The sequence below is a fragment of the Schizophyllum commune genome (genome assembly GCF_000143185.2).
Source record: "Schizophyllum commune H4-8 unplaced genomic scaffold SCHCOscaffold_5, whole genome shotgun sequence".
Lineage (NCBI taxonomy): Eukaryota > Fungi > Basidiomycota > Agaricomycetes > Agaricales > Schizophyllaceae > Schizophyllum > Schizophyllum commune.
The window spans coordinates 1,742,457-1,769,765 of NW_026089542.1; the positions used below are offsets into that span (position 1 = coordinate 1,742,457).

The following is a 27,309-nucleotide window of genomic DNA, read 5'->3' on the forward strand; positions in this document are numbered from 1 at the left end:
CTGTTCCCCGTCCATCATTCCCCAACGCCAGCCGCTCCTCCTGCACAATGAGTTTCTTCAGTGGAGGTAACAACACTGGCGGCACCGGTAGCCTCTTCGGTCAAGGGGCGAACAACAACAATAACAATCAGGCGAACGGTACGCCCGGCGCGTCGAGCGCTTTTGGAGGTGCGTGAACGCGTTGAAAGATTTCTGTGCGATTCACTAATCGAATGATCTCATAGCATCGAAGCCTGCGACTGGCTTCGGCTCCTTTGGTGGGGGAAGTGCTTTCGGTCAGCCCGCGCAACAGAATCAGGGAGCCAGCACCGGGAGCGCCTTTGGCCAGACTGGAGCGACCTCTGGCGGTCTGTTCGGCGGTGGTGCGGCCAATTCGAACAACACGAATACGGGAGGGGGTCTCTTTGGGAGCGGCGCGAACAACACGAACAATGCTGGCGCGACTGGAAGCACTGGGAGCGCGTTTGGCAGCGGTAGCGGTCTGTTCGGTGCTAAGCCAGCTGGACAGACGGGTACCGCTGGCGGCAGCCTCTTTGGTGGGGGCGCGTCGAACACGAACACCTCCACACCTAGTACTGGCGGCAGTCTCTTTGGAGGCGGGGCAAATGCGACCAACAACCCTGGGAGCAACACCGGCACGACTAGCGGCGGTTTAGGCAGCGCGTTTGGGGGCGGAGGTGGTGGTCTCTTCGGGAACACAAACACTAACAACAACACCAACACTTCCTCTACCACACCAGCGACCAACTCCCTCTTCGGTGGTGGATCCAACAATGCCACGACCAACTCTACGAACAATACCACGACCCCATCAACGAACCCCCCCGCCGGCGGTCTATTCGGCAGCGGAGCTTCATCCACGCCTGCTGCCAGCTCTGGGGGCGGATTATTTGGCGCGTCGTCGACTCCTGCCGCTGGTCAGACGAATACTGGCAGTTCTCTCTTCGGTGGTGGCGCGGCCTCGTCAACTCCGCAGAATTCTAGCACCCCTTCCGGGGGTCTGTTCGGCGGAGGTGCTGCTGCCTCTTCCAACACAACAAACACTGGCGCTTCTACTGGCGGAGGCTTGTTTGGCTCGAAGCCAGCGGATAATGCTGCTAAGCCTGCTACTGGTGGTCGTAAGTGTTATACGCTTGCACATCATCACCTTTCCTGACTCGATGGTTTTGTGTAGTGTTCGGTAGCGGGACAACCACTACACCTGCCGCAGGAAGCAGCAGCACGCCTGCCCCATCAGGTGGACTCTTCGGCGCCAAGCCTGCCGACAATGCAACGCCAGCAGCAGGTGCCTCGTCTTCAACTACGCCCGCCGCGCCCGCGGCCGGTGGACTTTTTGGTTCGTTCGCAAAGCCAGCGGATAAGCCGGGTACACCAGCGCCAGGTGCTTCGACTGGTGAGCGAGATCGAACCGGCGTCGACATGATGTTAATTCAGCCTTGATAGCTGCCCCTGCAACTGGTGGTCTGTTTGGTACTAAGCCGGCCGAGAAAAAGGACACCCCTGCGCCCACTTTCAACCTGTTTGGCGCAGCGAAGACTGACGACAAGGACAAGAAGGACGGTGCTGCTCCTGGTGAGTACATAACCCCGTGAGCCTAGAATATAAGCTGACTGCTGCGCTAGCATCAACTGCCCCAACACTCGGCTCTACACCCGCCGCATCATCGGCAGCACCGGCAAAAGCTGATGGTGCGTCTGTTCTGCGAACAATTGAGTTTCGATGCTGAACGATTGACAGCGGTCAACATTTCCGTGCAGCCGCCATCTATGTTGCGAGGCAAAACCATCGAGGAGATAGTCAACAAGTGGTCTGCCGACCTTGAGACGCACGTCAAGGAATTCAAGACCTTCGCGCATGAGGTTCAAGCTTGGGACCGTTCGTTGATTGAGAACAGCAACAATGTACGTGCATAGGCCCAATTCATCCTTCCCATGGAGACTAACTATTCATTCAGCTCGCAGCCTTGTACTCCAATGTGCTCAAGGCCGAGAGGGAACAGCAGGAGATCGACCAGTCCCTCGACAGCGTCGAGACCAGGCAAAAGGAGCTCTCGCAGGTCCTAGACGAGTACGAAAAGAACCTTGACGGTCTGCTCGGCCAAGGTGCTGGCTACCATGCTATGAACGCAGGCCCGGCCGACGCCGAACGCGATAAGAAGTACGTGGCCCTACCGCCTATCCTGCTTCCCGGCTAACGCGTTTTTCGCAGCTACACCCTCGCCACCGAGCTCTTCACCAACCTCGACGACATGTCCTCCTCCCTGGCCCAGATGATCGAGGCCGTGAACGGTCTCTCGACCTCTGACGCCGACGCGGCGGCGGAAAACCCGATGAACGCGATCCAGCAGATCCTCAGCAGCCACCTGGAGAGCCTGCAGTGGATCGATGGCGCGGTGCGGGATGTGGAGGGCAAGGTGACGGATGTGGAGCGGCGGATAAAGGAGTCGGGGATGGAGCTGCCGTCGTCGAATGGGCGGTCGAGGAGCTATGGGTTGCGATAGATTGTCTACGTGCTCATGTGTACGAGGCTTGCTGTGTATCAGTAATCGATGCTTGTAATTTGGAATCGTCCTCCTCATCGTCGTTGCCTCGACTGAGGCAGCTCTTGAGGGCCACGCTCGAATCCGCGCGTGCCATCAAGGTTGCATTGGGTCGTAAAGTCGTAAAGTCGTAAGTTGAAGTTGGTTGTAAGCAACGTTATGCTGCTCGTGAAAGCGTACTCTAATAGTCTTCATCCTCGTCAACATCCATAGAATCACCCTCTCCACCACTGGTGTCCGATGCAGCAGGTCTGTCTTCCCGGGGTTCCGCCGTCCACTTCCCCCACCTCCTCTTGCTCGAAGCTATAGAATCAGCCTCGTTGAGACTGCGCCACTCGCTCTTCCACTCAGCGACCTCCGACAGATCGACTTCTTCCTCAATGAGCTGGCCAGTGAAGTCGCCCTTCGCCATGTAGCCCTCAAGATAGCCTTTGACCCGACCACCCGAAAGGAACTTGATGTACCCAGTCTGACCTTCGTCGTACCACGTTTGGCCGTCCACCGCCTCGGAGTCCCTACCCCGCCAGACGATGGGCACCTTCTTTCCGCCAGACGTAGGCGCGGATCCTGTGCTCCTGAATACACTCGACAGTGCGCCGAAGTCGAACTTGCCCCACAGATGTGCGCCGGTGGACGAGGGGAGGACATCAAGGGTCATATCCTCCTCGTCAAAGTAACTGCCGCAGAGGTCCGCGAAGTCCTCAGCGACGATGGTATAGGCACCGATGGGTCGGAAGGGCGCGTTGGCGGGAACGCGGATTGTTTGCGGGCGGGATGGGCCGCCGCGTCTGGCTGTTTGCTTCGTCTTGTATTTTGGAGCGGGATTCGACCCGGAAGGTTGTGAAGGCGCTGTTTCCTATGTCGAAAGGCAAGGCTGGCTTAGCTGGGATTTCCCCCTTCGATAAGTTGAAAGCATACCTGTCCGTATCGGGTCGCACTATCTGCTCGGCCGACCCCAAAGGCAGGAGCGCCACCCCGTCGAGCAGTTTGCTTCGTGCGCGGTTTTGTTGTCTCGCGCGGCCTCTCCTCGTCCGACCCAGTATCGTCGCCCGCCATACGCATATCGCCTGCGCCATCCGAGTCGTCCTCCATACCATCCTCGCCTCCGCTGGTGTCCGATGCATCAGGCTTGTCAGGCTTCGCCTCCCCTCCCCATTTGCCCCAACGCCTCGCGCTCGCCACCTCGTACGCAGACATGTTCATCCCACGCCATCTCCTCTTCCACTCTACAGGGTCAACGCCGACGTCGTTGTCCACCAGATTGCCTGTGAACTCAGCCTTACCGAAGAAGCTGCCCTCGACGCATCCCTGCACGCGGCTGCCTCCCTCAAGAAACTTGATATACCCTTTCAGACCCTCGCCGACTTGCATTTCGCCCTCGCCCTCCTCGCGGCCACGCCAGCGGAAGTCGGTCCTGAGGCTCGGCGCAGAGGGCGCAGCGCCGAAGGATTTGAAGACGCCCGACACCACACCGAAGTCAAAGGTTCCCCATAGGTGGGCACCGGTGGAGGAAGGACGGACGTCGAGACACGAGATAACACCTCCGTATTCAGGCCATTCTTCCTCAATTTCGGGCACGGACAGCTCGTAGATGCCGACAGGTTCGAAGCCTCCAGACTTAGGCTTGATGTGGGGCCTACGCGGAGGACGGGAATAGGTAGACTTGCGTGCTGTCTGCTTGGTACGCGCCGGTTTTGGCGGGATTATGGGGTCCACCCGCATAGCTGTCGGTGCAGGCGGCGGAACAGGGGGCGGGAGGAGTTGAAGCAATGGCGCAGCGGCTTGTAGCTCGCGCACTTGCTCAGTTACTGAGCTGTGCACGGCAGGATCCTTTGCGACGTGCAAGATAATCTTGACCAGGTCCTGATGCTTAAGTCCTTCCAGAGACGAGCGAAGGGGCTCTACATCGACATGCCGTAGCGCCTTCTTGCCAGCCTTGGGATCTCGAGCCGCCGGAGGAGGCGCGTCGTTCGGGAGATCCTGCTTGGCCAAAGTCACAGCAGGGCTAGCTCGCTTTGCCTCCTTGACCTTCTTGGTCTTGGGTTGCTTCGCGGCGCCCTTGTTATTGACCGCAAACTCCGTTGCCAACTGTTGCTCCAACTGCAGAATGTGAGCGGGAACAGCAAGAGTTGCGCTGCCCCCGAAGGCAGCGAGCAGCTTCTTCTTGGCCGGATCGCGGGTCTTCAGAGGCTTCAGACCATAGTGCATCATCTGCGCCGTATAGAAGTGTGCGGGCGGGTCTCTGTGCGGAGGAGGCAGGCCCTTGGCAATATTGTCCTTCTTCGTGGGGGCCGGGCCGGAGGGAGGCGTGTAGGTGAGCAAGCCATGTAGAGACGACGCGTCGCAGCGAGGATGGCGATGCTTGCCGTCGATTTCGACGTAGAACATGGTGCCATCGTGGAAGAAGTCATCGCGGGAGACAGTATGCGCCATAGCGCGTCGTTAGCTGCGTAGCACGACCACGGGTGCGCGCTGTTGTCTGAACGGGAAGAGACGGAAGTCGGTCAGGCGAGGGCAGAGATCTCTAGTCGATCGCGTATCAACGCGTCCCGTCACATCACGCACGCGTCGGTAAGCGCCTTTCTGGGCAGCTCCTGAGTCGGAAGGGATAGCGCACATATGTGTTCCGACAAGTCCAATAAGTGATAGCGCCTCTTGGAGGTTGTTCTCAAGCATAAGTCAGACATAGAATCGTCCTTGCATTAGCCAGTTCGTGCCAGTGAAACCTGCTCCTAAGTTGACAACACGCCCAGATACCCCTCATTTGCAGAACCGTCCGAATCGTAATGATCATCCTCCGAACCCTCCTCTTCCTCTTCGGTGTCCGACGCGTCAGGCTTGTCAGGCTCCGGATCCCCTCCCCATCCTCCCCATCGCCCAACGCGCGCAGCTTCATATGAGGACTCGTTCATGCTGCGCCACTCATCCTTCCATTCCTGAACATCCTTGACGCTGATGTTCGCCTCCTTCAGCTCACCCGTGAAGTCCGCCTTGCCGAAGAAACTGCCTTCGATGCGACCTTGGATGCGACCATCCGCGAGGAACTTGACGTATCCAATCTGCTCTTCTTCAAAAAGCTGCATCTCTCCACTTCCTTCATCGCGCCCACGCCAGCGGAGCTCGCTCTTGGAGCCTACGGAGGTAGGCGCGGCCCCGTAGGATTTGAAGAATCCCGTGACGGGCCCAAAGTCGAAGCTGCCCCAGAGGTGAGCACCAGTCGACGAGGGCCGGACCTTCAGCAATGCGTGACGCTCATAACCAAAACTATCCGGCCACTGTTCCTCGAGGTACGGCACGGAGACATCGTAGACGCCCATAAGTGGGGCAGCCCCGGACGAGGACTGAGCCTTAGCCGAAGCACCAGTCTGACCAGCGCGGTTCTTGTTGCGAGAAACGCGTGGCGGAGTGTCGTCCATCCCATCTGTGAGCTCGTCAAGATCACTGGAGACCTCAAGCGGCGGGAACAGCTCGCTCGGCTTCTGCTTGAAGACAATCAGCTTGTATGACGCGTCAGGAGAAGAATGTGCATCAGATATACCTGCGATTGACTGCTCTTGCGCGCGTGCTGCCCGCTAGGTGCTTTTGTACGCGGAGGTCCCGAATCGAGCGAAGGAAGTGGGGTAACGGCAGCTTGGAGCTTCCGCACATGCTCAAAGACCGTGCGATAAACGTCCGGATCGTCTGCAATGCGCATAATGATCTGAACCAGATCTCGGTGTGCTAGCCCTTCCAAAGAAGAACGAAGTGCCGGACCATCGACGACCGGCGCAGGCTTCCTTGCCGCCTTCGAGCCCCGGGCAACCTGCGGCACGTCTTTCGGCTGCTCCTGCTCAACGAAGGTCACAGCAAGGCCAGCTTGCTTTGCCCCTTTCGCCTTCGCCTTCGCCTTCGTCTTGGGTGGCCCCTCGACAGCCTTGCCGCTGACCGCAAACTCCGTCGCCAGCTGCTGCTCCAGCTGCAGAATATGCGCAGGAACGGCGAGCGTCGCGCCACCATTGAAAGCCGCGACTAGCCTCTTCTTCGCCGGATCGCGTGTCTTCAGTGGCTTCAGGCCGTAGTGAATCATCTGTGCCGTGTAGAAGTGTGCCGGAGGATCCTTATGCGGTGGAGGCTGGCGCTTCGCGACCTGGCCCTTCTTCGTGAGCAGCGGGCCGGGCGTATAGGTGAGCAGGCCGTGCAGAGAGGACGCGTCGCATCGAGGATGACGATGCTTGCCCTCTATCTCGACGTAGAACGTGGTGCCATCGTAAAAGAAGTCGTCGCGAGAGACAGGTTGCGCCATGGTGCGTCGATGCCTGTGTGCTGTACGGTCGCCAAGTCGTGCTGTCCTCTGCGTACGGGATGAGACGGAAGACAGGTAGGCGAGGTCGGAGGCTGCTGGGGTCGCTCATGTCGATCGCGTATCAGCGCGTCCAGTCACATCACCCACGCGGTCGGATCGTCGGTGCCGCGATCTTTCGTGACGGCTCCTTGAGGATGAGCTGTATAGATTCGTACGGGCATTGTTGACAAGTACTCCGAGGCTCAGATCATGGCCATTCGAATGCATTTTGGGTGCAGCGATTGGCACAGATCGTAGACAGCTGGGCTGGAACGCGCAGCCCCCCACCTAAGTATACCTGATCCTCAGTGTAGCGACAGTTCCAAGAATTCTTGGACCTGTCCTGGCGGGACACTGGTAGAACTTGAGAAGTACCGACCGAAAGTCGCAAACATGGTGATGGTTCACCTTCGAGAACGCAGCGTCACACTCGTGACGCATTGTCACTCCTTTTGTCGCGCCCGGCCATGGCGAACACGGTCGGTGGCTCAGAGTGAGGCTTTCCGAAGGTTTCTCTGCCCAGAAAACTAATGTGTCTGGACGCAGTGTCTCCCTACTGCTGGACCCGCAAATACGGGACTGGGTCCTGTTCCCCATTACGCTAGTCATGGTCCTCGTCGGCGTGCTGCGTGTCAACGTCGTTCAGCTGCTCCAGTCCCCACCCAAGAGGCAAAAGAAGGAGAACGTGAGGGAGACAAGTGCGATACTCCGAGGGGGTGCACTCCGGCAGACGGCGCAACACTCCCCTCTCCCGCCGGCGTACTTCCTTCCGTTAGCGCGCCAGCTCGCCACGAATCTGGAGGAGGGCGCGTTCCTCAAGGACAAGCCTAAAGACACCACTCAAGGACCTTCTGCGCCTCCAAACCCCCTCTCGGACCCCGCTGCTATGGAGGGCATGATGTCGGGCATGAAGACCCAGATGGTGCGTGGCGGTTCGTGCAGGGTATTCATTGTGCTAAATCGGCCTCCGCCAGGTCATGATGGTCCCGCAAATGGTGATCATGGGCTGGATCAACTTCTTCTTCCAAGGCTTCGTTCTCAGTGAGCAGATGCTTTTCACCTACACTTGGCCTGTTCTGATGGATGTACAGTCAACCTCCCCTTCCCCCTCCCGGCCACGTCTGGCTTCAAGTCTCTCCTTCAGCGTGGTATCCAGACCCCTGACATGGACGTGAGATGGGTGAGTACTATCCTTCAAGCCCAGATCGTCGGCTTACATGCATAGGTATCATCCCTCTCCTGGTACTTCCTCAACTTCTTTGGTCTAAATGGTCTCTTGCGATTACTCGTAGGTGGAGATGATGGCGTTGTCGGTCAGTGCGAAGGCTTGACATTCCGAAGTCATTCTGAACACGCGCAGATCCTATGGCGGCCATGTCTCCGATGACACCCATGATGCCTACTGGCCCTGGAGCGCCTGATGCCTCGAAAGCGCACAAAGCAGAAGCAGAGAACATCCGCTTCGCCGAGAGTGTATACAAGTATGTGCTCACTTGGACTGCGTAAGTGAACGGTGCTGACCAGCCGTCTTCAGATGGGTCGGAGATGATGTCGAGACGCGCGTCCTTTCGCGATACGGTATGAAGTGACTCGTTCGGGTACCCAACTATAAACTACTGTGCACAATAATTGCGCGTAAGCGCAAGCTGTGAGCGCTTTTAGTTGCTGGCTGACAGCCTGAGTGAATGCTCGAAGTTCAACTGGTCACGTGCATGTCCGAAACGGAGGCGAATATTCATTATCTCCCTCAGAAGCAATGTCCATCTTTCCAATAGGAGATGTCATTGCACCTCGGGGCCGCAGTGGAATACGCCGTCCTTCCGACCGAAGACGAGTACGTCTCCGCCGTTGCTCATGGGATGCGTCAGGCCTGCGGCATGGGCCTATTCCACACGGATAACATCCGCGTCTTTAGCGGGTCTGACTTTCACTGGCTAAGCAGTCCACAGTCAATCCCAGTTTTGACGCGGTCGCGATGCGAGGGAGCGGGACCCAGGAAAACTACAAGAACGTCTCGCTCGATGTCCAACAACCTCAGAGAACAGTCTCCTATCCACCCCTCATCCAGCCTCCGCATACAACAACGCAGCAATGGTTCAAATCAACGGCAAGGATGTCGGTCGCATTGGCTATGGTCTCATGGGTTGGTATACTCCTCTATGCTGTTCACGCAACAGTCTTAACGCTCGCCTTGCAGGTTTTACCTGGCGCCCCGACCCCATGCCCACTGAGCAGGCCATCGAGGTCATGAAGACCGCCCTCGAGGCCGGCTGTAACTTCTGGAACGGCGGCGAAGTATACGGCACCCCCGAGTATAACTCCCTCCACCTCCTCAAGGCGTACTTCACCAAGTACCCTGCGGATGCCGAGCGCGTCGTCATATCCATCAAGGCGGGCTTCCCGCTCGACGGCACGCGCGAGGGCGTGCGCCGCGTTGCGACGCGCTGCGCGAAGGTGCTAGAGGGTATCAAGCTCATCGACGTCTTCGAGTGCCCGCGCAAGGATCCGAAGACGGATATCGAGGAGACCGCGGCGGCGATGGCCGAGCTCATCAAGGAGGGCATCATTGGCGGCTTTGGGCTGTCGGAGGTTGGCGCGGATACGATTAGGCGCGCGGCAAAGGTGACGAGGGTGGCGGCGGTAGAGGACGAGCTGTCGCTGTGGACGCCTGATGTGTTGAGCAACGGCGTTGCGGCGGCGTGCGCGGAAAACAACATCCCCATCGTCGCGTACTCACCCATCGGTCGCGGCTTCTTGGTGAGCTACTACACTGGAATCAAGATGTCCGACGGTGCTAATTTCCTTGCAGACCGGCCAAATTAAGACCCTCGACGATGTACCCCAGCGTCTGAAGCACTTCGGCTTCCCGCGCTTCCAGCCCGGCAACTTCGAACACAACCTCAAGCTCGTCGAGGAGGTCGAGTCCCTGGCGAAGAAGAAGGGCGTCAAGCCCGGTCAGGTTGCCATCTCGTGGGTCGTGGCGCTCAACGAGCAAGCCGGCCACCCGCCCATCCTTCCCATTCCTGGTACGATCTCCAAGGAGAGGGTGTTGGAAAACACGACGCTCGTGGAGTTGACGGCAGAGGAATTGAAGGACCTCAAGGCTATCACCGACCGTTGCAACGCAGTGGGAGAGCGATACGGGACGGCTTTCGCATCCTTGATGTGGGGTTAAAGAGGGTGTTATGGACATGTTAGAACCAACAATGTAGTCTTTCTCTCGGGGTTTCAAGAATACAAGAAGTTCAAAGTTGAGACCATGCATGTAGTCGACCTGCGAGCCTTTGTGTTTCTTGAGGACATGCGGGTCAGGCTTTCATAGCCATCCTTTCTGGATGACAGTGCCACCGCAGCTGTGTAGATCCGAGTTGTGTGGACCCTCGCTATACAACTCCACATCTTGCGGCGGTCAACACACACAAAACGGCCAGCGTCTTGCATCCCGCGTCCAGCGCGTCCGGCCACCAGGGCCTATCAGAACTTGCGAACCATTGGCCCCCAAATCCCAAATTACAGGTCTAACGCGAACGGCCGGTGCATGGAGCACCAGCCGCCGCGAGAAATGTACGATACCAGCGATCGCGAATGTACGATACCGAAATGGAATATAACAGAAAACACTGTCCAGGTAATACTACATTGCTTGTCCGTGCGAGCCGCCGTGCTGGTGCGAGTACGGCTGCTGCTGCGACGAGTACCCGCCGTACGCGTCATGTTGCGAGTACGCGTCGTGCTGCGCGTGCACACCATACGGGTCGTGCTGAGCGTGCGCGCCGTATGCGTCGTGCGTCTGTCCGTTGACGCTGTACGCATCCGACTGTGCGCCATAACCGCCATACGCGTCCGCACCATATCCATAGTGCGGCTGCTGCTGGTACGGGTTCGGCGCAGCCGTCCCCGGGCGGTCCAGCGCACGGCCGTACGACGCCGCGGTCCCTGGGCGGTCGATCGCGTAGCCGTACGATGCGGCAGTCGGCGTGCTCACTGCGACAGGTGCCGCGGCGCTCACTAGGTGCGCGTTGCTCTCGTTGTCCTCGTCGTACGCGTATGCGTGCGGGTCGTCCGCTAGCGTTGCCTGGCTCGCGTTGTATCCGTACACGCTCGGCGCTTGCGCGGTTGCATACGGGTTGTACGGTGGCATCGGCGGAGGGAACTCGGATTTGTCGGAGTAGTAGTAGTCCCCGGTTTGTGCGGTATATGTGGAGGGGGCGTTGTAGGTCTTGTAGGTGGAGGGGGCGCCGCGGATGGTGGACACGGCGTCATCGTCGTCGTCGACGGACAACTGGGGGAGAGTGGGTTGCGGGAGGGCCTTGCCGCCATCCTTGACGTGCGAGAAGTCGCCCATGGCTTCCTTGCGGGCCTGCTTCGCGTTCTCCGCGATGCGCTGCTTGTTGCGCCTCTTGATGACGAGGGCGATACGCTTGTCAACTTTGTGGCAACAGTATTCCTGCAATTATTCAGTATTATGCGGGGATATAATATATGCAGAGGGTCTTTACCTTGAGGTTACCACGGATATGACATAGCAGCGGGACGTAGCAAATAGCAGCACCGATAAGGAGAAGTAACGAACCCGCGAAGACCATCACGGTGAAGAATGTCGTCACCATGAGGGCGGAGGTGGACGGACTGTTGTCATCGAAATACTTCGAGATGTCGTACCAGTCTCCCGGGTTCTTGTGTTTCACGAGCCACACAGCGTACAACGTGAGCGCGTTGATCGTCTGACGCGGACCATCAGCCAAAAGCAACCGCTTCCAACCTGGAATTCTGATTAGTGGAGAGTATCAGGTAGCATATATGCGATTTACTCTTGAAGGTGAAGAAGACGAAGAATGCGAAGTCATCGCTCGTCTTAGTGGAATTGCTGATATGATCGAAGAAGCAGAAACAATCATATGAGCCTGATGGAACGGAGTGAGTGTCTGAAAATGCAGGGATGCGTATATACGCACGGAGGGAGTAGTAGTGATTCGCCATGATATTGGTGAATGCGTAAGAAATATCTCTGCTGGCAACAATCTTCTTTGCCTTCCGGCCCTCGTATCCGAGCTGGCAGGATATAAGCATACATGGCAGTTGAGATCAATGATGCGCGTACCAGCAGGAACGAGAAGATGATACACCCAACGAATACCCACTTGCCGACCTTGAAGGGGATGTTGACGCAGCCCTTCAAGTGGTCGCAAGTGTTAAAGATCTCATTCGACCAGGACGAGGTCGTGAGCATAGTAATCGCGGAGAAGATATCGGAGACGTAGACAAGGAAGTCCTTGAGACAGATGATATAGAGCCAGAGATATCTGGCGGTCGCGAGGGGATGGGATCAGTGGACGTGTGACAGGAAGTATGATAGGCTGCGCACTTCATTCGCATGATGAACCCATTATCGGTGAACTCCCGGGTGTCGACGAAGTCGAACTATGAGCGGGGACGCGTGAGCTGGCAGAGCACGGCGGGCGCTGCGCTGGTTCACACCTTGTGGTCGGGGACCTGTTCTCGCTTCCATTTCGGGCCAGAGCAGCACATAGACATGGTGGAGTTGTGTTGCGGGGAGGTAAAAGGCGGATCGAATAGGCGGGAGAACGAGACTCAAACTACTGTGGGTGTAGTTGGGTGGACCAGCCGTTGGAAGGGAGCGTGAGGGCGTGAACGAGTGTCAGCGTGGCGGTGGTTGCGCGGTGTGTTGGGTAACAACTGTGCAAGTTGGCGGCGTAGTGCGAGAAAGTGAAGGGCAGAGCGGCCGGGCAGGCTGCAGGCAGCAGCGCGGTGGCGAGACTGTAGCGAGAGCGCTGCGGTAGACCGTTGATGGAAACCACAGAATCAGTCGTCACGCCCGTGGGCGCTGTGACGCCGTGACCATCAGCATTGTTCGCTCCTACCGGATTAGATTTTACCATCTATTGTTCTCCACAGCCAAAATGACGACCGTACAAAAGATCAAGGTGCGACATAACATCCCTTATGCTCGCAGCTATTGATGACCATACCAGGAAATTGAAGATGAGATGGTGAGAACTTCGCGCTCCGTCCGCAACCTGGTCTGACGCGCAGGCAGGCCAGAAGTATGTCCGTCGCTGATCCAGTAATCAAGACCTTGACCTCTGTACAGCCCAAAAGAATAAGGCCACGAGCTACCACTTGGGACAGCTCAAGGCCAAGCTCGCCAAGCTAAAGCGCGAACTCATCACCCCCGGCGGTGGGGGAGGTGGAGGTGGCGGAGGCGTGGGCTTCGATGTAGCGAGAACAGGTGTTGCCTCCGTGGGATTCGTCGGCTTCCCTTCAGTGGGCAAGGTATGTGATCGTACACTATGTGCTTGCATGCACTGCTGAGTTCACTTAGTCAACACTCATGTCAAAACTAACGGGAACGCATTCGGAAGTATCAGCGATCGACTTCACGACACTCACGACAGTGCCCGGAACGGTCAAGGTTCACGGCGCGCCCATACAGATCCTCGATTTGCGTATGTCGGTTACCCTTCCCACTGTGCGATCGCTCATCTCGTCCCAGCTGGTATCATCGAGGGTGCCGCCGACGGTCGTGGTCGTGGTAAACAAGGTGCGTTACTTCAGCTTCCATAACATTCCACCATTGACTATCGTTCCAGTCATCGCCGTCGCTCGCACCTGCAACCTCATCTTTATCGTTCTCGATGTCCTCAAGCCCCTCGGTGACAAGAAAATCATCGAGGCCGAGCTCGAGGGCTTCGGTATCCGCTTGAACAAGCGTCCTCCACAGATCCTCGTTCGCAAAAAGGACAAGGGCGGGATCGCCATCACCAACACCGTGCCCCTCACAAATATCGATCACGATGAAATCAAAGCCGTGTTGAGCGAGTACAAGATCAGCAATGCGGACGTCGCCATTCGGGAACCAAATGCTACGGCAGATGATTTGGTGGACGTGGTTGAGGGGAACCGGGTGTACATTCCGGCGATATATGTGCGTTCTCTGACGCTGCCAGCCAATCCATCCTGCTTACTCGTCTCTTCTCTCAGGTTCTCAACAAAATCGACGCCATCTCCATCGAAGAACTCGACCTCCTCTACAAGATCCCCAACTCCGTCCCCATCTCCTCCGGCCAATGGATGAACATCGACGAGCTCATTGACACCATGTGGAAGGCACTCGACCTCGTGCGCGTGTATACGAAGCCGCGGAAGCTGCCCCCAGATTACACGCAGCCGGTCGTGCTGAAGCGCGGGAAGTGCACGGTGGAGGATTTCTGTAATTCGATCCACAAGGAGATTGCGAAGCAGATGAAGTTGTGAGTAACGCCTGGATCTACAGTGGCAGCCTCGGATGCTGATCATTCAACAGTGCGATTGTATGGGGAGCTAGCGCAAAACATTCGCGAGGGCAGAAGGTTGGCCTGGATCACGTCTTGGAGGATGAGGACGGTGAGTATCATCCCAATCACAGCTGTGACGCTACTGATCGTCCTTCTTCCAGTCGTCCACATTTCCAAGAAGTAAACCATGTATCCGTAGTATCTTGTATCTTACCACTCACTTGTATCCTTCCGCTCAGAAATGTTCTGCATTGACACCTTTCGTATATCGCGTTGTCATGTTCCTCGTGCGCAGCTCATCTCGCCCTTGGCATCTTCGTCTTCGCCGGAAATTCAGGACGGCGACCATGAGAAGGTAGTGAAAGTGAATGACATTGTCCTTAGGTGTCGCCTGTGAATATATCCAAAGAAAGAAGTAAAATACATGAAGGTGGCCTTGTGGGATTCCGGCGTGGCTCCACAAACCTGCATAGGCGCTCGCAGCCTATGCACGTCATCTCTAGCTATGCATAGGCCGTCGTCTAGCTGAGCTTCGAGTACAAGATGAGGGCGATGAGCAGGAGAAGGACGCCGATGATGCCTGCGGTAATGAAGCGTTGTTGATACATTCTGTGGTTCGTGAATTAGCAAACCAGACATACAGGATAGGTGGCAATGGGATGGAGGAGCACGGTTGTACAACGGTCAATAGAAGAGCGTGTACGCCCTGTACCATCGTGTTAGGCAAGATAAGCAAAGACGAACAAACGCTTGCCAGGTTCAATCGACGACGATGTACAGGATGGATACGTGGGATCCTCAACTCACCTGCGAATCATGCCCTTCAGCGTGCCAGACGCACGGTCGATGTGCCGCTCCGCTGTGCCCAGCTACATACAACATTAGCTCTCATAGCTCTCATAACGAGATACCGCCAGCACTTACCGTATCGCGCGCATGCTCAATCTGCTCCCTCTGCCCGCGCAGGTTCAGTAAGATATCCGCGCCAGTCTGCTCCGTCTCCATCGCGATCCGCTGCGACTCCTCCAGCCGCCGCGTCCCCTCATCCAGCTTCGCCGTCCCTGCGAGCAATCGGGCGCGGTCTGTCATATCTCGTTAGCACATGCCGTCAATCCTTTTCCTTGCGCTCCTCGCAAGCAAAGTTCTCATACCGCACTCACCACTCGAAACGTCCCCATACGGATCATCCGATGTCGACGTCCGCGCGAAGCCCCCTCCGCTTCGCGAGCGACTGCCCAGCAGCGCGACACGCGCCTCGATCTCCTTGTACCGCCGCTTCGCGCCGGCCAGCGTGCTCTTAGCCGCACCCAGACGCTGCTGGTAGGGCGCGCGGAGAGATTGCGGAATAGAGGGCAGCTCGATCTGCATCTGCGAGAGCATCTCGTCCGCCTCGTCGAGGTCCATGGCGGTGCGACGAAGGGTGGAGAGGCGGGCCTCTGGAGTGTGGCGTAGTGTACAGTCCAGGAAAACATCATTGAGTGTAGATGCAAACGGGCGAGGGAGAATCAAGTAAAGTCGGCGGGCACAAATACCAAGTCGTCGGTTGCGCAGTTGCGTAGAGAAAGCACCCGTCAGCTACGCCATCTCCGTTCACAGCATGCCTCACGCACCCGCATCCCCATCCTTCGACGCCTCCTCAAGCTTGTCGTTTATGGTGTCGATGAACTGCGTGAACTCATTCTCGTAGGAGTCGAAGAGGGAGGTTGGTGAGTTGTCCATGGCGCGGGGAGGTGACAAGGGCCGTTAGCCGGCATTGGGCCGGCACAGGCACGTCACTGGCAGCGCTATCTTATCTCTCACGTGAAAAGTCCAACCGAGGCGTGACCTGTGTCTTGAACAGCGAACAGCCGTCAGATTCAGAACTCAGTTGCATGAACGAAGGTCTGCATCTCATGCAGTGGCATGCCGGAAAAAACACGAGGTTCGGCGAAACCGTACCGATGGGTATCCTTCGTCCAAGACAACCGGTGTATTGCAACCCAACTACTGAACCTCATTCAACGGTCCTTGGTACGCCCTCTCTTCGTTCACATACACATATGCCAGCCTCACAAACGCATGCACTAGCCCCACCGCGCAGTAGACGCTCGTCAGCATCAGCGGCAAGAACTCCATCCCACCCGAGCTTTCCCTCCTGCTCAACCACACAGGGTAAAGTGTGACGAAGAGCTGCAATGGAATGAAGCCTGCAAGGTACATTTTCTCCAGTGTGTCGAGGATCACGTAGAAGATGGACTTCGGGAACCTAGTGGAATTAGTCATTGTGTAGAAAAAGGGGACGGAAGACCCACTCGTAAACACGACGGGATAACGGGAGGTAGACCAGAGCCAGCCATGCAATGGAGTAAACGACCTCGATGACAGATTCTGCATCGATTGTGAGATCAAGGACGACGTGGGCTTGACGTTCACTACGCACCCGTCGGCGTGAAGAGCAATGGGAAGAGTGAGAATATTCCAGCGACGCTGGCAATGAGGAAGGTACGGAAGTATGCCTGTCGCTCCGCTGCCAGTAGACTGAAGGCACCGCGTCAGATCTCGTAGATGAGGGCATCAATCACTACGCGTACCTAAGGGGGACGAGTACTAGCAGGACAGCTTTCTCGTGCACATGCCAACCGAACAGGAACGAGGTGTAGCCGCAGAGGGTAAGTGCAGTCAGGAAAGACTTGTACGTTGGCCTAAACCACAACTTGACTAGGAACGCCTGTCAAATTATCATAAGCCCCCATTTTCCGCGCCAGATCGACACGCTACTCACTATCTGGAAGGCAATCGTGATGATGAATGTGTGAATGGGCTGCACATTCGGCAGGACGGCGAAGACGGTGTCGCCAACGAGCCCGCGCGAGCTAGAAGCGACGCCGGAGTCGTTGATGGTCACTTCCGCGCCTGTGCGTTGAACGTCTGACGTGGTCATGAGCGGGACAGTGACAAGACAATAAGAGACCACAGCGAGGAGAGCTAACGCACAACGTAGAAGTACGCGATCAAGCGCGGTTACCAAAGCCCAGACGTTGGGCGCCCAGTAGGCATGGTTAAGCCCGCGCTTGAAGGGAAACAGCCGGGACAGCAGCTGGGGGATCTGCCCCATTAGCATGAAGGGTCCGAGGGAGGTGACGAAGACGGCTATGACAGCGTTCGCAAGAGAGAGGAAGTTCTTGATCTGCAGGCGTCCAGTCGGGGATAAGCAGAAGGAGCGCAGCAGGTAGACAAAGTACGCTGGCTGGGAGACATATAAGCGTCGAGCACTAGCGCATAGAAAGCATTATGGACGTACAGCCAGATACATGTAGATGTGCTTGAAGTTCAGCAGTATGGCAAATAGAATGCCGCTGGCAAGCCGCTTGCCCTGTATAGTGTTGGACAAGTGCCCCTCTGTATCGAAATGCACGAACCTCTCTAGCCATGATGATCGACCATAACAGGATGCCGAACATAAAGCCATTGTACTGGAAGTGAATGTGATCGACGATGATGAACCCCGGGTGCAGAAACAAGGAGGCAGCGATGATTCGCTGTGTCGCGGGGTCCACAGAGTTGCGGATGAGCCTTCCGTGAGTGTCAGCGCGTGCATCATGATACTCATAACCTTAGCACACACCTTAGGCAGGCCGCACCAAGCACCAACTCCGTCAAGATGACAGTGGTGCGCTGGTACGCAATGACCGACCACGCCCCATATTCTAGGTTATTGACATCCACGATTCTGGGGTCGATGAAAGACGCCGGGATCGAAAGCACCTTTTCGAAGTACGCGAAGAATGGGGGATAGTCGAGGGCTGCGGGCGCTTATTGAACGGACATGCACGCCATCGACGCTCGGTACTCGCTCACTCCATTCTGATGTGGTCTGCAATCGGTAAGAGACTCTGCATAGTGAGGCATACGGCCGACTCACGTCGTAGTACCATTGCGAGATGGGTAGCGAATGCGTGATCGCAAGCCAGTTGCGGTGGACCTCGAAATCGGTCGAGCGACTATCATGTTCAGTCTCACTCAGGGCTTAGCATAGCGGCACACATGGCGCTCACTATGTGGGGAACAATAGCAGCTTGAAGGTAGTGGAGAGCACGAGGATATCCCAGTCCGAAGCGTTGAACTCTGGCAATGCCCAACGGCGCGAGGCCTTCGGGGCCTCCACAGCAGTGGATTCCGCCGGCATCCCGAGTATGCCTGCTCCGGCACGAGCTCGCGTAGGCGGAAAGATGGGGAGAGTAAATCGCCCTCAAGGTCGAAAGCAAGAACAATGGCCGACACGTGGTCGCGCGCCTCCCACTTTCCGGCCCGAACCTTGCTCTTCCCCATCATGGCAGACCAAGCCGCCGTCGGCGTCAGCGTCTCCAAAGCAGCTTCACGGTGCGGCATGAACTTTTCGATACTCCGAAGGCGCGTCTGACTCGCTTCGCAGCGCCACCCTCATCAGGCTAGTGGTCTTCAGCGCCGCCTTGGGCATCGTCCCCTTGACGTCCTACTTTGCCAGCCAGAAGTACCTCTGGAATGGTACGTTGCGGTGCCAGCGGAAACTATTTTGACCTGATGCATGTGTAGGGAACGCCACGTATGCTGCACTGACTGCTATAGTCGCCGCAAACCTCATCCTAGTCTCATACATCATCACATCCCTGCTTGAAGACACGTCTGCGCCGACTCCCATTCGCCCAGCGCCAACAACAGAGACTAAGAAGATACAATGAGCATTATACCGGCTCTTTACAAAATTATAGCTGGTCGCAGGGAGAGCCTACACTTTGTTACAGTAGTGTAACACGCTTGCGCCAGTATTTTGTTGTACGCTACACCAAAAATATGATTACTACAGCTTACTTGCGTTTTGTATGCTAGTCTGCTTCGTGATGAATGAGAGGCTTGGTGTAGTAGTCGAATGGGCCCGCCCATCCTTTGGACAGGAAGTAATTACAGTCGAAATTCATGACGATGCATCATACAGCAATCCCCCAGCTCACGGCAGTGGCCGCGCCGCCATCCTCTGCGCTGGACTGGCCGCTAGAAGGAGCTCGGCGGCCCATAGAAGACTGCGAGCCGTTGATCAGACTCGCGTAAGGTAAGGCAACAATGGCGCCCCTGCTCACCAGGTAGGATCTGTGCGTGTCAAGGGCGCGCATTGCGGCGCCTACACGGGCGCGGACTTCCACGCGCTGGCGCGATTCCCGTACAGGGCTCCTCGGCGGTATCAAGCAGGACCGTAGGTCTGGCACGTCCGGCGGGTCGGTACCCCGCTCATCCATCTCCGTGGAGAACTGCGCGTACGCGCTGGGCGAATACATCGAGAAGATGTCGTGCACCTCGTCGCCAGAGCCATGCTCGGTCTGAGACTTCGAGACGTTGGCGGAATACATCTGTGCGATGGCGTATGGGTGCGGTGCGCGCGGCGTGGTCGGCGTACCGATGGGCGTGTCGTCGGAGGTGGGTGACGAAGATGGGGAAGAGGACGAGAGACTTGGCGCGGCGCTGTAGGACGGCACGATAATTGGGGTCGGAATCCGCTTGCGTATCCTAAGAGGCGGCGGGCTAGGAAAACATAGCAAGGGATCTATGATAGAGTCGCCATCGTCGTCGGACTCGCTTCCTTCTCCTTCGAGTGGCCCGCGCATCTCTGGTATGTCCGATTTCACAGGCGCAATATCCTCCGGCCTCGCGGTCGAAGGCACGAGCGCGCGAGGCGCCTGACGTTCCGGAGCCGTAAGATAATGCTCACTGCCCGTAAACACCTGACAGTGCCGCGGCGGAGGCGTTTCCCTCTGGCTTCTACAGAACGCCGGCGGTGGGGATTGTGCGTCGCTGGCCCTGGATCGCGACGGGCACGCGGGATCGATGGTGGCCTCTTCCTCCTCCATCTCGCGGAGGAAGCCGTCCCAGATGCAGTCAAGCTCGGTTGGGCAGAATGACGAATTCACTCGCCCCGACTCGGAGGACGAGATAGTCGACGTTGCAACCTCGATCGGCTTGAGATCGCACTTCTGCGCGGGTAACGGAGGTGCACTGTACGATGCGCGAAGGGACGGGCGAGCGGGGGTGCTGGGTGCACTGATAGGGTACAGCGGAGGGGGAGGTGCTGGGCGGGAGGGTGGCATAGCTGCAACTGACTTGGACGTACGCAAAGAGCGGAAGCCATTCGTGCTGGAGTGCAGAGATCGCCGACCTTCATCCATGTCCAAGTAAGATGCAGTAGACGATGAGCCCTTGGACCGCGTGCGCTTGACGCCCAGGGCGCCCAGTGTGGACTTGTGTCGCGTCGCCTGCTCCAGATCTTGCCATGATCCCGTGGTGAGAAAGGACCTGCCGCGCGTAGAGTCGATCGGTGAATGATGTGGGGAAGCCTCCCTTGAGTCAGGGGACCTCTCCTTGCGCTTCCAGGATGGGAGGATGAGCGATACGTGCTTCATGGCTGCGATCGTGCTGAGGGCGGCGATGACAGCCGGGGGAGTACCCTCGGCCTTCTTATAAACGAGGGGCGGAAGCGTCCAAAAAGTGCAGTAAGTGCCGCCAAGTCGGGGCTAGACTTGGTATAGCTTGGGCTCGGGAAGATCAGCATAACGGACCTTCTGTGACGCACCCTCTTCGGGGCGCACTACGCCACGCTGTCCGGTTAGCGCGTTCTAGTAACCGCGACCGGTATGTTCGCGAGCTGCGCGTCTGACAGCGCATTGAAGGAGACCGCGGAAAGCAGCATATTGAGGTAGACGATGAAGAGACTAGCAGAACATATACCCCTCTTGCGCGTCGCCGTCGAAGTCCTGAGTCTTCTCTGCAATTCGTACTCTTTACCCTCCTTCGATGTCCAGTTGCCGGGAGCGCTCTCCTCGTGCGTCCGCTATAGCAGCGAGAGGGGTTTGAACCGATTTCGAGGCTAACAAGAACTTGCAGCGTCGCCGACAGTCGCTAGCGCTGACATGGGACAAGTCATTCCGCCGGTGTGAATGGTAGAATCCGGACTAGATTGGCGCCATTGCTGGAGCGACACATGAGAGCTGTGCTGAATGTTTTTGCTGGCAATTAGATGTACGCAGAAGAGCCTCGTAGTTCGCTGCCAGGGAGAGAGGACGAGCGCCTCTTCTGGACGGCTGAGTCGGCGTCTGAAGAGGAAGGCGTGCGGAAGGCACGCCACAAAATGCAAACTTGATTTCTTTCCGCCATCATCCGACATCGCCGGAATCGCTGCTCGCCTGAATCAGAGCAGCGCTGAGCTGAGCGCTGAGCGAGGGAGACCGTCCGTCGTTGTGATCGTCGATGCTCGGGTGCCACAACGTCTAGCTATCGTCACTCTCACACACATCCACGGGTATGCGGCTTACGGTCGATCGGGCGACATCCGTGTCCACGGCCCCAGCATCCCCTCATGTGGGCACAATTGTGCAGACGTAAATCAATTTAGCTCTAGCCCTTCGACCGCAAGGATTCACTCTGCCAGCGAGCTGCTAGGAGCGTATGCACAGCGCTGAGACTGAGACCTGATTATGTACGGCGAAACGCATAGAAGACGGTCTCGGGCAGGGAGAGTAGGGGTAGGGTTGTGCCGACCCAAGGCGCCCGTGTCGGGCGGGACTCCTGATGGCTTCCGACTCGATGCTCACCAGCAGTGTCTTGTCGACGCTCTCGACTTCGCCAGTGATACCGTGAGCCACACTCGGTCCGCGTCCGATACAGATAGGATTGGAGGCATGGTGGATAGTTCCCTGCAGTTTAGCACCTTTTTGCTGGACGCGACGTTGCTTGCAACGAGGGTGGGCTTCTATGCCGTGCTACATCATCCAAATCCAACTTGAACACTGTCCTGTGACTGTGGGAGAATAGCAAGCACCGGAATGTTCGATTCCCGGCGCCCACAAGTCTCTTTCGGCTAAACAAAGGCAATTTCCCTCCATTACCCTCGTTGGCTTTCAGGGTTGGCGTCCAGGCCCGGCAGCACGCGGTGCGACGAAGCTGCGGTGTCCGATGATGGTAACTCTAAGAGGTTGGGAACCGGATTGCACAAACAGGTTTCTGGGGCTCGCCCGGCCGCCAACCACACCGCGGTTTGAAAAGGTCGCGTGGGAGAGATCACCCTGCAACATGGCCATCGCGGGGTCCGTTTACTCCGCGTCAATTGCATCAGTGCGCCTCCTCGCCTCAGTAGTCCACTCAGAATCAGCATCTGACTCGTCCTAAGGTGTTCTACAGGCTGATCTCGCCGGGGCAGTCCGTCTATGTGTGGATTTGATGTGAAGGTGCGGTAGCCTCCATTCACGAGGATCATGGTGGGTAGATACTCCATCATAACAGTCGACTGCGCTGCATGTGTACAGGGTTTGCGTCGGTTCACACAGCACTCTTGAATGCCGTAAGTCCGCTCCTCATCTTCTCAGCCACGACCTTCGCAACGATCTTCCCTTCTTAATACCACCACCCCGCCGCGGTCGGGTTCCTTCTTCACCGCTCCCCCCAGATAGTGGCCCCAATCAGAGCCTCGGATCTCTGTCCCAGCCATGTCTGTATACGAGTCAGGCATCACGCCAGAAATTGTGCATAGTACGTCCTTGTGTCTTCCCCTGCAATTCTGGTGAAGCTCATTGTTCTTCAGATACGGGTATCACACTCGTTACAATTGCCCTCTTTTTTACCATATGTCGCCTGGTCGTGCGTATATGTGACGGCAAGCTTGGCTGGGATGACTTCTGGGCGGCGTTCTCCATTCCCTCAAGTGCGATCATGCTCACCGGAATCCTTATGCTGCTGGGTCCACCACGTACGGTCTTGTTTCCTCGTCCAGTAATGCATGGCCTAACTTTCTACTACGCAGCTGGGATTGCAGTGGGCAGTTTCACGATGATAGCGTCGTACTACATGTGAGTGTTGTTCGATCTGCTGTGCGCATGAATTATATCTCGCCCCTAGGGCTGCGTTCGGTTTCTATGCATCCGTCTGGTCCCCGCGCTTCTCCATCCTCTGCACTATCCTGCGCATCGCTCCCTCGTACTGGAGGATATACCTGCGCGGGATAGGTCTTTGCTTCGGTGCCATGTGGCTTTTCCTCTTCGTCCAGCTCTTGAAACATTGCGAGGATGTGGGGGACACCTGGAAGCATACGACAGGCCAGTGCGAGCTCGGGAAGGATATCGCGATCACTCAGCTAGTCAGTGAGTGCTACACGAGACTCTCTAGCCGCTAGTCCTACTAACTTCCATCTAGCCGACATCCTCACGGATTTGTCACTGAGCTTGATCCCGGTACGCCTTCTCTGGCAATCCAATCTTTCCAAGGCAGAGCGGATTCGCCTGATCGTTGTCTTCACTTCCTGTCTGTCGACAACAATCGTACGTCGCCTCCGCCGCACCCTTGGGAATGCCTCGATAACATTGAATAGGTTTCCCTCGTTCATGCGTATTACATCTTCGCCAACATCGGTCTCAATGAGATCTATTGCGCCATCTGGGAGGTGAGTCTCTAACGTCCGACTACCTCGCGTACTCGTTACTCAATGCTTCCCAGGCGTCTGTGAGCATGATCGTGGCTTGCTTGACCGTCCTTCTCGGCTATGCCTCGCGACTGGCCAAGAAATATTTGCCCGACAGCGTCACCCGCACCGTCTGGCCAACGACCAACCCCTCCGGCTTCGAGCTCGCCACGCCAAATCGTGGGCAGGCGATCAACGTCGACATCACCACAACTGTCTGGGCGGAAGACCAGACGGTCATGTACGGCAAGGCGAGACCAGACGAAGAGCAAGGAAAGAGGTTCGACGACGATCTACACGGTGATCAGAAGACGTCTGACCAGGCTCTGTCTCGGTGCGCATCGCCACCATTTGCAGACAACGCAGGGACTCACATACACCTGCAGATTCTGAACGCTGTTGATCTGCAGCTTCATCACGAGTCGTCATTGACATGTACATATACGGGGTTTATACTTTACGGTTTGTTACTTCGGTCGGATTGTTCAGGTGAATATAGAGCTGGCTTTGAAGGCACCTATCGATGTTGGATGCATTGAGAAGAAACGAGGATGTCGGATAGTGTCTTTATAATTGACATGTGCAGGCTGAAAGCATGAAGACGTGTGTCAGAAATCGACGGTCTGGGGCGCTGTATATCGCCTCTCCCAACTTTACAACGGATAGATACAAGGCTTCTAGATGAAACAACCAAAAGTAGATAGATATGAGTAATGGAGATGATAAATAGATATGTGCGGTGTGGTCAACTCTAGTCATCGGACTGGATGATGGAGTAGGAGGGTGCGTCCAGTTGCTCAGCACCCTTGAGGAAAGGCAGTTCTACGATGAACAGGTATTCGAGCGTCTTGCCGCCGCGCTTGGCGACGAGCTCTCCGGCAGCCTTTGCCGAGCCGCCTGCGGGGAATAAGTACAGAGAACGAGGGAGACCTAAGTATGGACGTACCAGTGGCAATGAGATCGTCGATAACGACGACAGTCTGCCCCTCGCTGATGGCATCCTCCTGGAGCTCGAAGACGTCCTAGACATAGATGAACTGCCATTACTGACAGCGCATAGATACCAACGCACCGTGCCGTACTCCTTCTGGTAGGACGCATTCACGCATGCGCCGGGGAGCTTCCCGCTCTTGCGTACCGGGACGAACGCAGCCCCCAGTCGCAGCGCGATGATCGGTCCGATCAAGAATCCGCGAGCATCCAGGCCAACGACGACATCGACCTTCTTCGTCGGCGAAGAGGGGATCGTCTTCGAGGTGAGGTGGTATATGAAATGTGTGATGAGAGTCTCGAAGGCGACGGGATCCCTAAGGATGGGGAAGATGTCCAAGAAGACGATGCCCTGAGCGCGGCGTCATGATGAGCGGTGTGAACATGTTGAGGGCATTCAAGAGCGTACCTTCTTGGGGAAGTCAGGGTGCGCCGTCAGATGGCTACGAATGAAGTCGACGTCGCTCATCGTGTATGATATGTAGGGGGGGGGGGAGGGGGGGAAGGGGAGAAGGTGTGAGATGCGATCGAGGATAACAGCATATGTTCCATTAGATGGATCACTCAAATTTTCACGGAATCAAAAGCGTCGCGGCTAACGATGGTGTTCGCATGGTTCATAATTGCGTGTCCCTTCATAGCACAACATAGAGGTAGCATAGAGGATATACAGTAGGGGAAGGTGCGCAAAGAACCTATACAGACTCGAGGATCTCCGGCTCCTTGAAGTCCTTCGCGATCTTCGTGCCAGTCTCCTGTGCGAAAGTCAGCGATATGCCTCGACATTGCAAGCGATCTACTTACGTCCGTCGACTCGCCGTGCAGCTCCATGAGCTTGGAGACGTCGAACTTGGGCGCCTTCAGGATCTTGGCCTTCCGCACGTAGACGTTTTGGAGGGGGTAGATGCTCCGCGACGCCTTCTCGATCTCGCGACCGATCGCCTCCGGAACGAACTTCTGCACGAGCTCCTTGAGGTCGCAGCTCGTCGCCTCGCGCGTCATGATCTCGAACATCTTCTTCCGGATCTCCCGCACCTGCGAAGACTGGGCGTAGGTCGTCTTGCGAACCTGCGTCGGTCTGCGCTTCGTGAAGCCGATGGCGAAGAGGCGGAGGAGGTAGCCGTCAGTCGTCTTGACGTCGACGTGGGCCTCAATGAGGGTTTGCCACTTGCGGACAAGGGAACGGAGCTTGTCGGACGTGAAGTCCATGCCGTGGAAGTTGGTAAGGCAGTTCTTGCCCTGAACCTCGTCCACCCGTAGCTTGATCTTGCGGAAGGACTGCTCCTCGTCCTTGTTGAGATCAGCCAGCGACACCTCAACGATACGGCCCTTGAGGGAGTCGTTCGCGTTTTCTGTAGCTTCAATCAGCATAGGCCAGGCGAATACGGCATCGGCACGCACTCAAGCCCTGAGACCGGTTGACAATAGTCTTGCCAACATTCCGGACCTCGAAGATTGACGGGGCCTTGATATCGTACCACTCTGCGCACAGTCAGCAGACGAAAATGAGCAGGATGGAAGGGGAGCGTACCCTTGCGCGTCAAGGGGTCGACGACCTTTTTCTTGATACCCTTCTTGCCCTTAGACAGGCGCTTGTTCTGGTGAGGTTGTCAGGACATTTCCCGACCACATATCGGGCGGCGCGCTGACCTTGCCAACGGCCATGTTGGGTCAATGGAGTGTGTTTTGCGGAAAAGTCTTGACCGCAAAACTTGATGGTGCCGCGACGACTGGCAAGGCTTTGGACGCAGCGACGGCGTCGATGGATCGGTGAGGGCCGAAGTCCGCATCACGTGGCATCAGGTGCCCTTGTGGCTGACTGCAGTTGCTGACGGCAAGTGCCGAATCAGTTGCATGATGGAAACCTCCTCTGTCCTTGTGTAAATGGTCATCAATAGTCTGCATGTTCTCCCGCGAGGATTTCGATACTGCTTGTCAATCTTACGTGTCAGCCCGACCGACTGACCGAGGGATCTGCGGTTGGCAATGGAATGCTTATTCAAGTCCTTACCAAACTTCGGTCGGCTACCTTGCCCGAACAACTACAGAATTCGCCTTGCACGACCCCTCCGAGCCATTCGCGACTGCTGAAATGGAGGCTATATCTGTTGGAGATGCCCCTGTCACGGAGTCCTGGGATGAAGTAGTGGCTGAGTTGGAGGATGAAGCTGCGGCACCTCGGTCGACCACTAAAGAGCCTTTAAACTGCCAACAATATGTTGTGTACACTCCCGGATTCCAAGTCCCCGCTTTTTACTTCTCTCTGCACGACGCTCGTAAGCCCGAGAAACGTTGTAGCGGAAGGTAAAGTCTAATGTACCCTCAGGCGGCAGCCCTCTCCGCGTCGACGACTTGATTCGCACGTCTCTATTCCGACCATCTGCATTCGACGCGACTACACGCAACTCCTTCGCCATTACACCGTCGGCGTCAGCCTTCCCCCTACTCTCCCAAGGAGACCATCCCGTCCTTGGTACGCCATGTTGGTACATTCATCCATGCGAAACGGCCACTGCACTCAGCGAGATCATGTCGGAGATGCAATATGATGATGGAGGCTCGCGTGAGCGACGCCTCAAGCGGACCCTTGAGGCTTGGTTCATGTTGTTGAGTAGCATCGTAAACTTACAGCATCGTACGGAGATTTTGTAAACCTATGCCATCGTCCCCAACGAGAATCATGTGCGATTGCCATGTCATGCGACCTCGG

The 27,309-nt window shown here is 56.7% G+C and overlaps 16 protein-coding genes across 16 annotated transcripts; 8 read left to right on the plus strand and 8 right to left on the minus strand.

Moving 5' to 3' along the window:
- The first annotated feature begins 4 nt into the window (after positions 1-4).
- Positions 5-2,615, plus strand: SCHCODRAFT_02622608 (uncharacterized protein). Its single transcript, XM_050345128.1, has 8 exons — positions 5-168; positions 225-1,118; positions 1,175-1,393; positions 1,444-1,572; positions 1,623-1,688; positions 1,738-1,901; positions 1,955-2,157; positions 2,209-2,615. The coding sequence occupies exons 1-8, from the start codon at positions 48-50 to the stop codon at positions 2,498-2,500; spliced, it is 2,088 nt and encodes a 695-aa protein (XP_050200549.1). The 5' UTR covers positions 5-47; the 3' UTR covers positions 2,501-2,615.
- Positions 2,616-2,627: 12 nt separating this feature from the next.
- On the minus strand, positions 2,628-4,999 carry SCHCODRAFT_02747679 (uncharacterized protein). The gene is made up of 2 exons (XM_003037971.3): positions 3,458-4,999; positions 2,628-3,395 (listed from the first exon to the last, which is right to left on the minus strand). Exons 1-2 carry the CDS (start codon positions 4,970-4,972, stop codon positions 2,721-2,723), a joined length of 2,190 nt encoding a protein of 729 aa, XP_003038017.1. The 5' UTR covers positions 4,973-4,999; the 3' UTR covers positions 2,628-2,720.
- A 225-nt stretch (positions 5,000-5,224) lies between these two features.
- On the minus strand, positions 5,225-7,275 carry SCHCODRAFT_02622611 (uncharacterized protein). Its single transcript, XM_050345129.1, has 2 exons — positions 6,078-7,275; positions 5,225-6,021 (listed from the first exon to the last, which is right to left on the minus strand). The coding sequence occupies exons 1-2, from the start codon at positions 6,819-6,821 to the stop codon at positions 5,272-5,274; spliced, it is 1,494 nt and encodes a 497-aa protein (XP_050200550.1). The 5' UTR covers positions 6,822-7,275; the 3' UTR covers positions 5,225-5,271.
- Positions 7,276-7,294: 19 nt separating this feature from the next.
- Positions 7,295-8,531, plus strand: SCHCODRAFT_02622612 (uncharacterized protein). The gene is made up of 7 exons (XM_003036614.2): positions 7,295-7,353; positions 7,407-7,782; positions 7,835-7,901; positions 7,952-8,040; positions 8,086-8,173; positions 8,221-8,341; positions 8,395-8,531. The coding sequence occupies exons 1-7, from the start codon at positions 7,328-7,330 to the stop codon at positions 8,447-8,449; spliced, it is 822 nt and encodes a 273-aa protein (XP_003036660.1). The 5' UTR covers positions 7,295-7,327; the 3' UTR covers positions 8,450-8,531.
- Positions 8,532-8,735: 204 nt separating this feature from the next.
- SCHCODRAFT_02622616 (Aldo/keto reductase) lies at positions 8,736-10,142 on the plus strand. The gene is made up of 3 exons (XM_003036615.2): positions 8,736-9,003; positions 9,058-9,617; positions 9,670-10,142. The coding sequence occupies exons 1-3, from the start codon at positions 8,952-8,954 to the stop codon at positions 10,033-10,035; spliced, it is 978 nt and encodes a 325-aa protein (XP_003036661.1). The 5' UTR covers positions 8,736-8,951; the 3' UTR covers positions 10,036-10,142.
- Positions 10,143-10,203: 61 nt separating this feature from the next.
- Positions 10,204-12,765, minus strand: SCHCODRAFT_02575783 (uncharacterized protein). The gene is made up of 7 exons (XM_003037973.2): positions 12,339-12,765; positions 12,226-12,281; positions 11,962-12,163; positions 11,816-11,912; positions 11,672-11,764; positions 11,360-11,622; positions 10,204-11,307 (listed from the first exon to the last, which is right to left on the minus strand). The coding sequence occupies exons 1-7, from the start codon at positions 12,393-12,395 to the stop codon at positions 10,495-10,497; spliced, it is 1,581 nt and encodes a 526-aa protein (XP_003038019.1). The 5' UTR covers positions 12,396-12,765; the 3' UTR covers positions 10,204-10,494.
- A 5-nt stretch (positions 12,766-12,770) lies between these two features.
- Positions 12,771-14,425, plus strand: SCHCODRAFT_02622624 (P-loop containing nucleoside triphosphate hydrolase protein). Its single transcript, XM_050345130.1, has 9 exons — positions 12,771-12,805; positions 12,854-12,878; positions 12,973-13,154; positions 13,204-13,327; positions 13,375-13,422; positions 13,472-13,806; positions 13,863-14,131; positions 14,185-14,264; positions 14,317-14,425. Exons 1-9 carry the CDS (start codon positions 12,782-12,784, stop codon positions 14,337-14,339), a joined length of 1,110 nt encoding a protein of 369 aa, XP_050200551.1. The 5' UTR covers positions 12,771-12,781; the 3' UTR covers positions 14,340-14,425.
- An 81-nt stretch (positions 14,426-14,506) lies between these two features.
- SCHCODRAFT_02622627 (V-snare-domain-containing protein) lies at positions 14,507-15,886 on the minus strand. The gene is made up of 5 exons (XM_050345131.1): positions 15,766-15,886; positions 15,316-15,591; positions 15,080-15,237; positions 14,963-15,024; positions 14,507-14,764 (listed from the first exon to the last, which is right to left on the minus strand). Exons 1-5 carry the CDS (start codon positions 15,872-15,874, stop codon positions 14,677-14,679), a joined length of 693 nt encoding a protein of 230 aa, XP_050200552.1. The 5' UTR covers positions 15,875-15,886; the 3' UTR covers positions 14,507-14,676.
- Positions 15,887-16,059: 173 nt separating this feature from the next.
- SCHCODRAFT_02622631 (glycosyltransferase family 57 protein) lies at positions 16,060-18,397 on the minus strand. Its single transcript, XM_003037975.2, has 12 exons — positions 18,190-18,397; positions 18,057-18,135; positions 17,993-18,008; positions 17,760-17,937; positions 17,554-17,707; positions 17,436-17,507; positions 17,129-17,381; positions 16,917-17,062; positions 16,726-16,862; positions 16,575-16,672; positions 16,447-16,522; positions 16,060-16,400 (listed from the first exon to the last, which is right to left on the minus strand). The coding sequence occupies exons 1-12, from the start codon at positions 18,318-18,320 to the stop codon at positions 16,139-16,141; spliced, it is 1,602 nt and encodes a 533-aa protein (XP_003038021.1). The 5' UTR covers positions 18,321-18,397; the 3' UTR covers positions 16,060-16,138.
- Positions 18,398-18,549: 152 nt separating this feature from the next.
- Positions 18,550-18,852, plus strand: SCHCODRAFT_02500342 (uncharacterized protein; the record flags this gene model as incomplete). Its single annotated transcript, XM_003036617.1, has 2 exons — positions 18,550-18,658; positions 18,707-18,852. Coding segments are annotated over 2 exons (255 nt in total), but the record flags the coding sequence as incomplete, so codon positions are not given.
- SCHCODRAFT_02575799 (uncharacterized protein) lies at positions 18,771-20,562 on the minus strand (the record flags this gene model as incomplete). Its single annotated transcript, XM_003037976.3, has 1 exon — positions 18,771-20,562. The coding sequence occupies one exon, from the start codon at positions 20,560-20,562 to the stop codon at positions 19,099-19,101; it is 1,464 nt and encodes a 487-aa protein (XP_003038022.1). The 3' UTR covers positions 18,771-19,098.
- A 231-nt stretch (positions 20,563-20,793) lies between these two features.
- On the plus strand, positions 20,794-21,837 carry SCHCODRAFT_02730367 (uncharacterized protein). The gene has a single exon (XM_050347122.1). The coding sequence runs from the start codon at positions 21,157-21,159 to the stop codon at positions 21,616-21,618; it is 462 nt and encodes a 153-aa protein (XP_050200553.1). The 5' UTR covers positions 20,794-21,156; the 3' UTR covers positions 21,619-21,837.
- An 861-nt stretch (positions 21,838-22,698) lies between these two features.
- SCHCODRAFT_01036880 (uncharacterized protein) lies at positions 22,699-24,130 on the plus strand. The gene is made up of 7 exons (XM_003036618.1): positions 22,699-22,901; positions 22,956-23,001; positions 23,051-23,292; positions 23,345-23,469; positions 23,520-23,591; positions 23,645-23,943; positions 23,996-24,130. The coding sequence occupies exons 1-7, from the start codon at positions 22,865-22,867 to the stop codon at positions 24,000-24,002; spliced, it is 828 nt and encodes a 275-aa protein (XP_003036664.1). The 5' UTR covers positions 22,699-22,864; the 3' UTR covers positions 24,003-24,130.
- On the minus strand, positions 24,013-25,098 carry SCHCODRAFT_02575803 (adenine phosphoribosyltransferase). Its single transcript, XM_003037977.2, has 4 exons — positions 25,009-25,098; positions 24,682-24,951; positions 24,556-24,631; positions 24,013-24,506 (listed from the first exon to the last, which is right to left on the minus strand). The coding sequence occupies exons 1-4, from the start codon at positions 25,066-25,068 to the stop codon at positions 24,361-24,363; spliced, it is 552 nt and encodes a 183-aa protein (XP_003038023.1). The 5' UTR covers positions 25,069-25,098; the 3' UTR covers positions 24,013-24,360.
- Positions 25,099-25,201: 103 nt separating this feature from the next.
- SCHCODRAFT_02622646 (40S ribosomal protein S1) lies at positions 25,202-26,353 on the minus strand. The gene is made up of 5 exons (XM_003037978.2): positions 26,250-26,353; positions 26,131-26,197; positions 26,001-26,081; positions 25,404-25,951; positions 25,202-25,354 (listed from the first exon to the last, which is right to left on the minus strand). Exons 1-5 carry the CDS (start codon positions 26,262-26,264, stop codon positions 25,295-25,297), a joined length of 771 nt encoding a protein of 256 aa, XP_003038024.1. The 5' UTR covers positions 26,265-26,353; the 3' UTR covers positions 25,202-25,294.
- Positions 26,354-26,491: 138 nt separating this feature from the next.
- Positions 26,492-27,292, plus strand: SCHCODRAFT_02622648 (uncharacterized protein). Its single transcript, XM_003036619.3, has 2 exons — positions 26,492-26,875; positions 26,926-27,292. Exons 1-2 carry the CDS (start codon positions 26,503-26,505, stop codon positions 27,249-27,251), a joined length of 699 nt encoding a protein of 232 aa, XP_003036665.1. The 5' UTR covers positions 26,492-26,502; the 3' UTR covers positions 27,252-27,292.
- Positions 27,293-27,309: the final 17 nt, after the last annotated feature.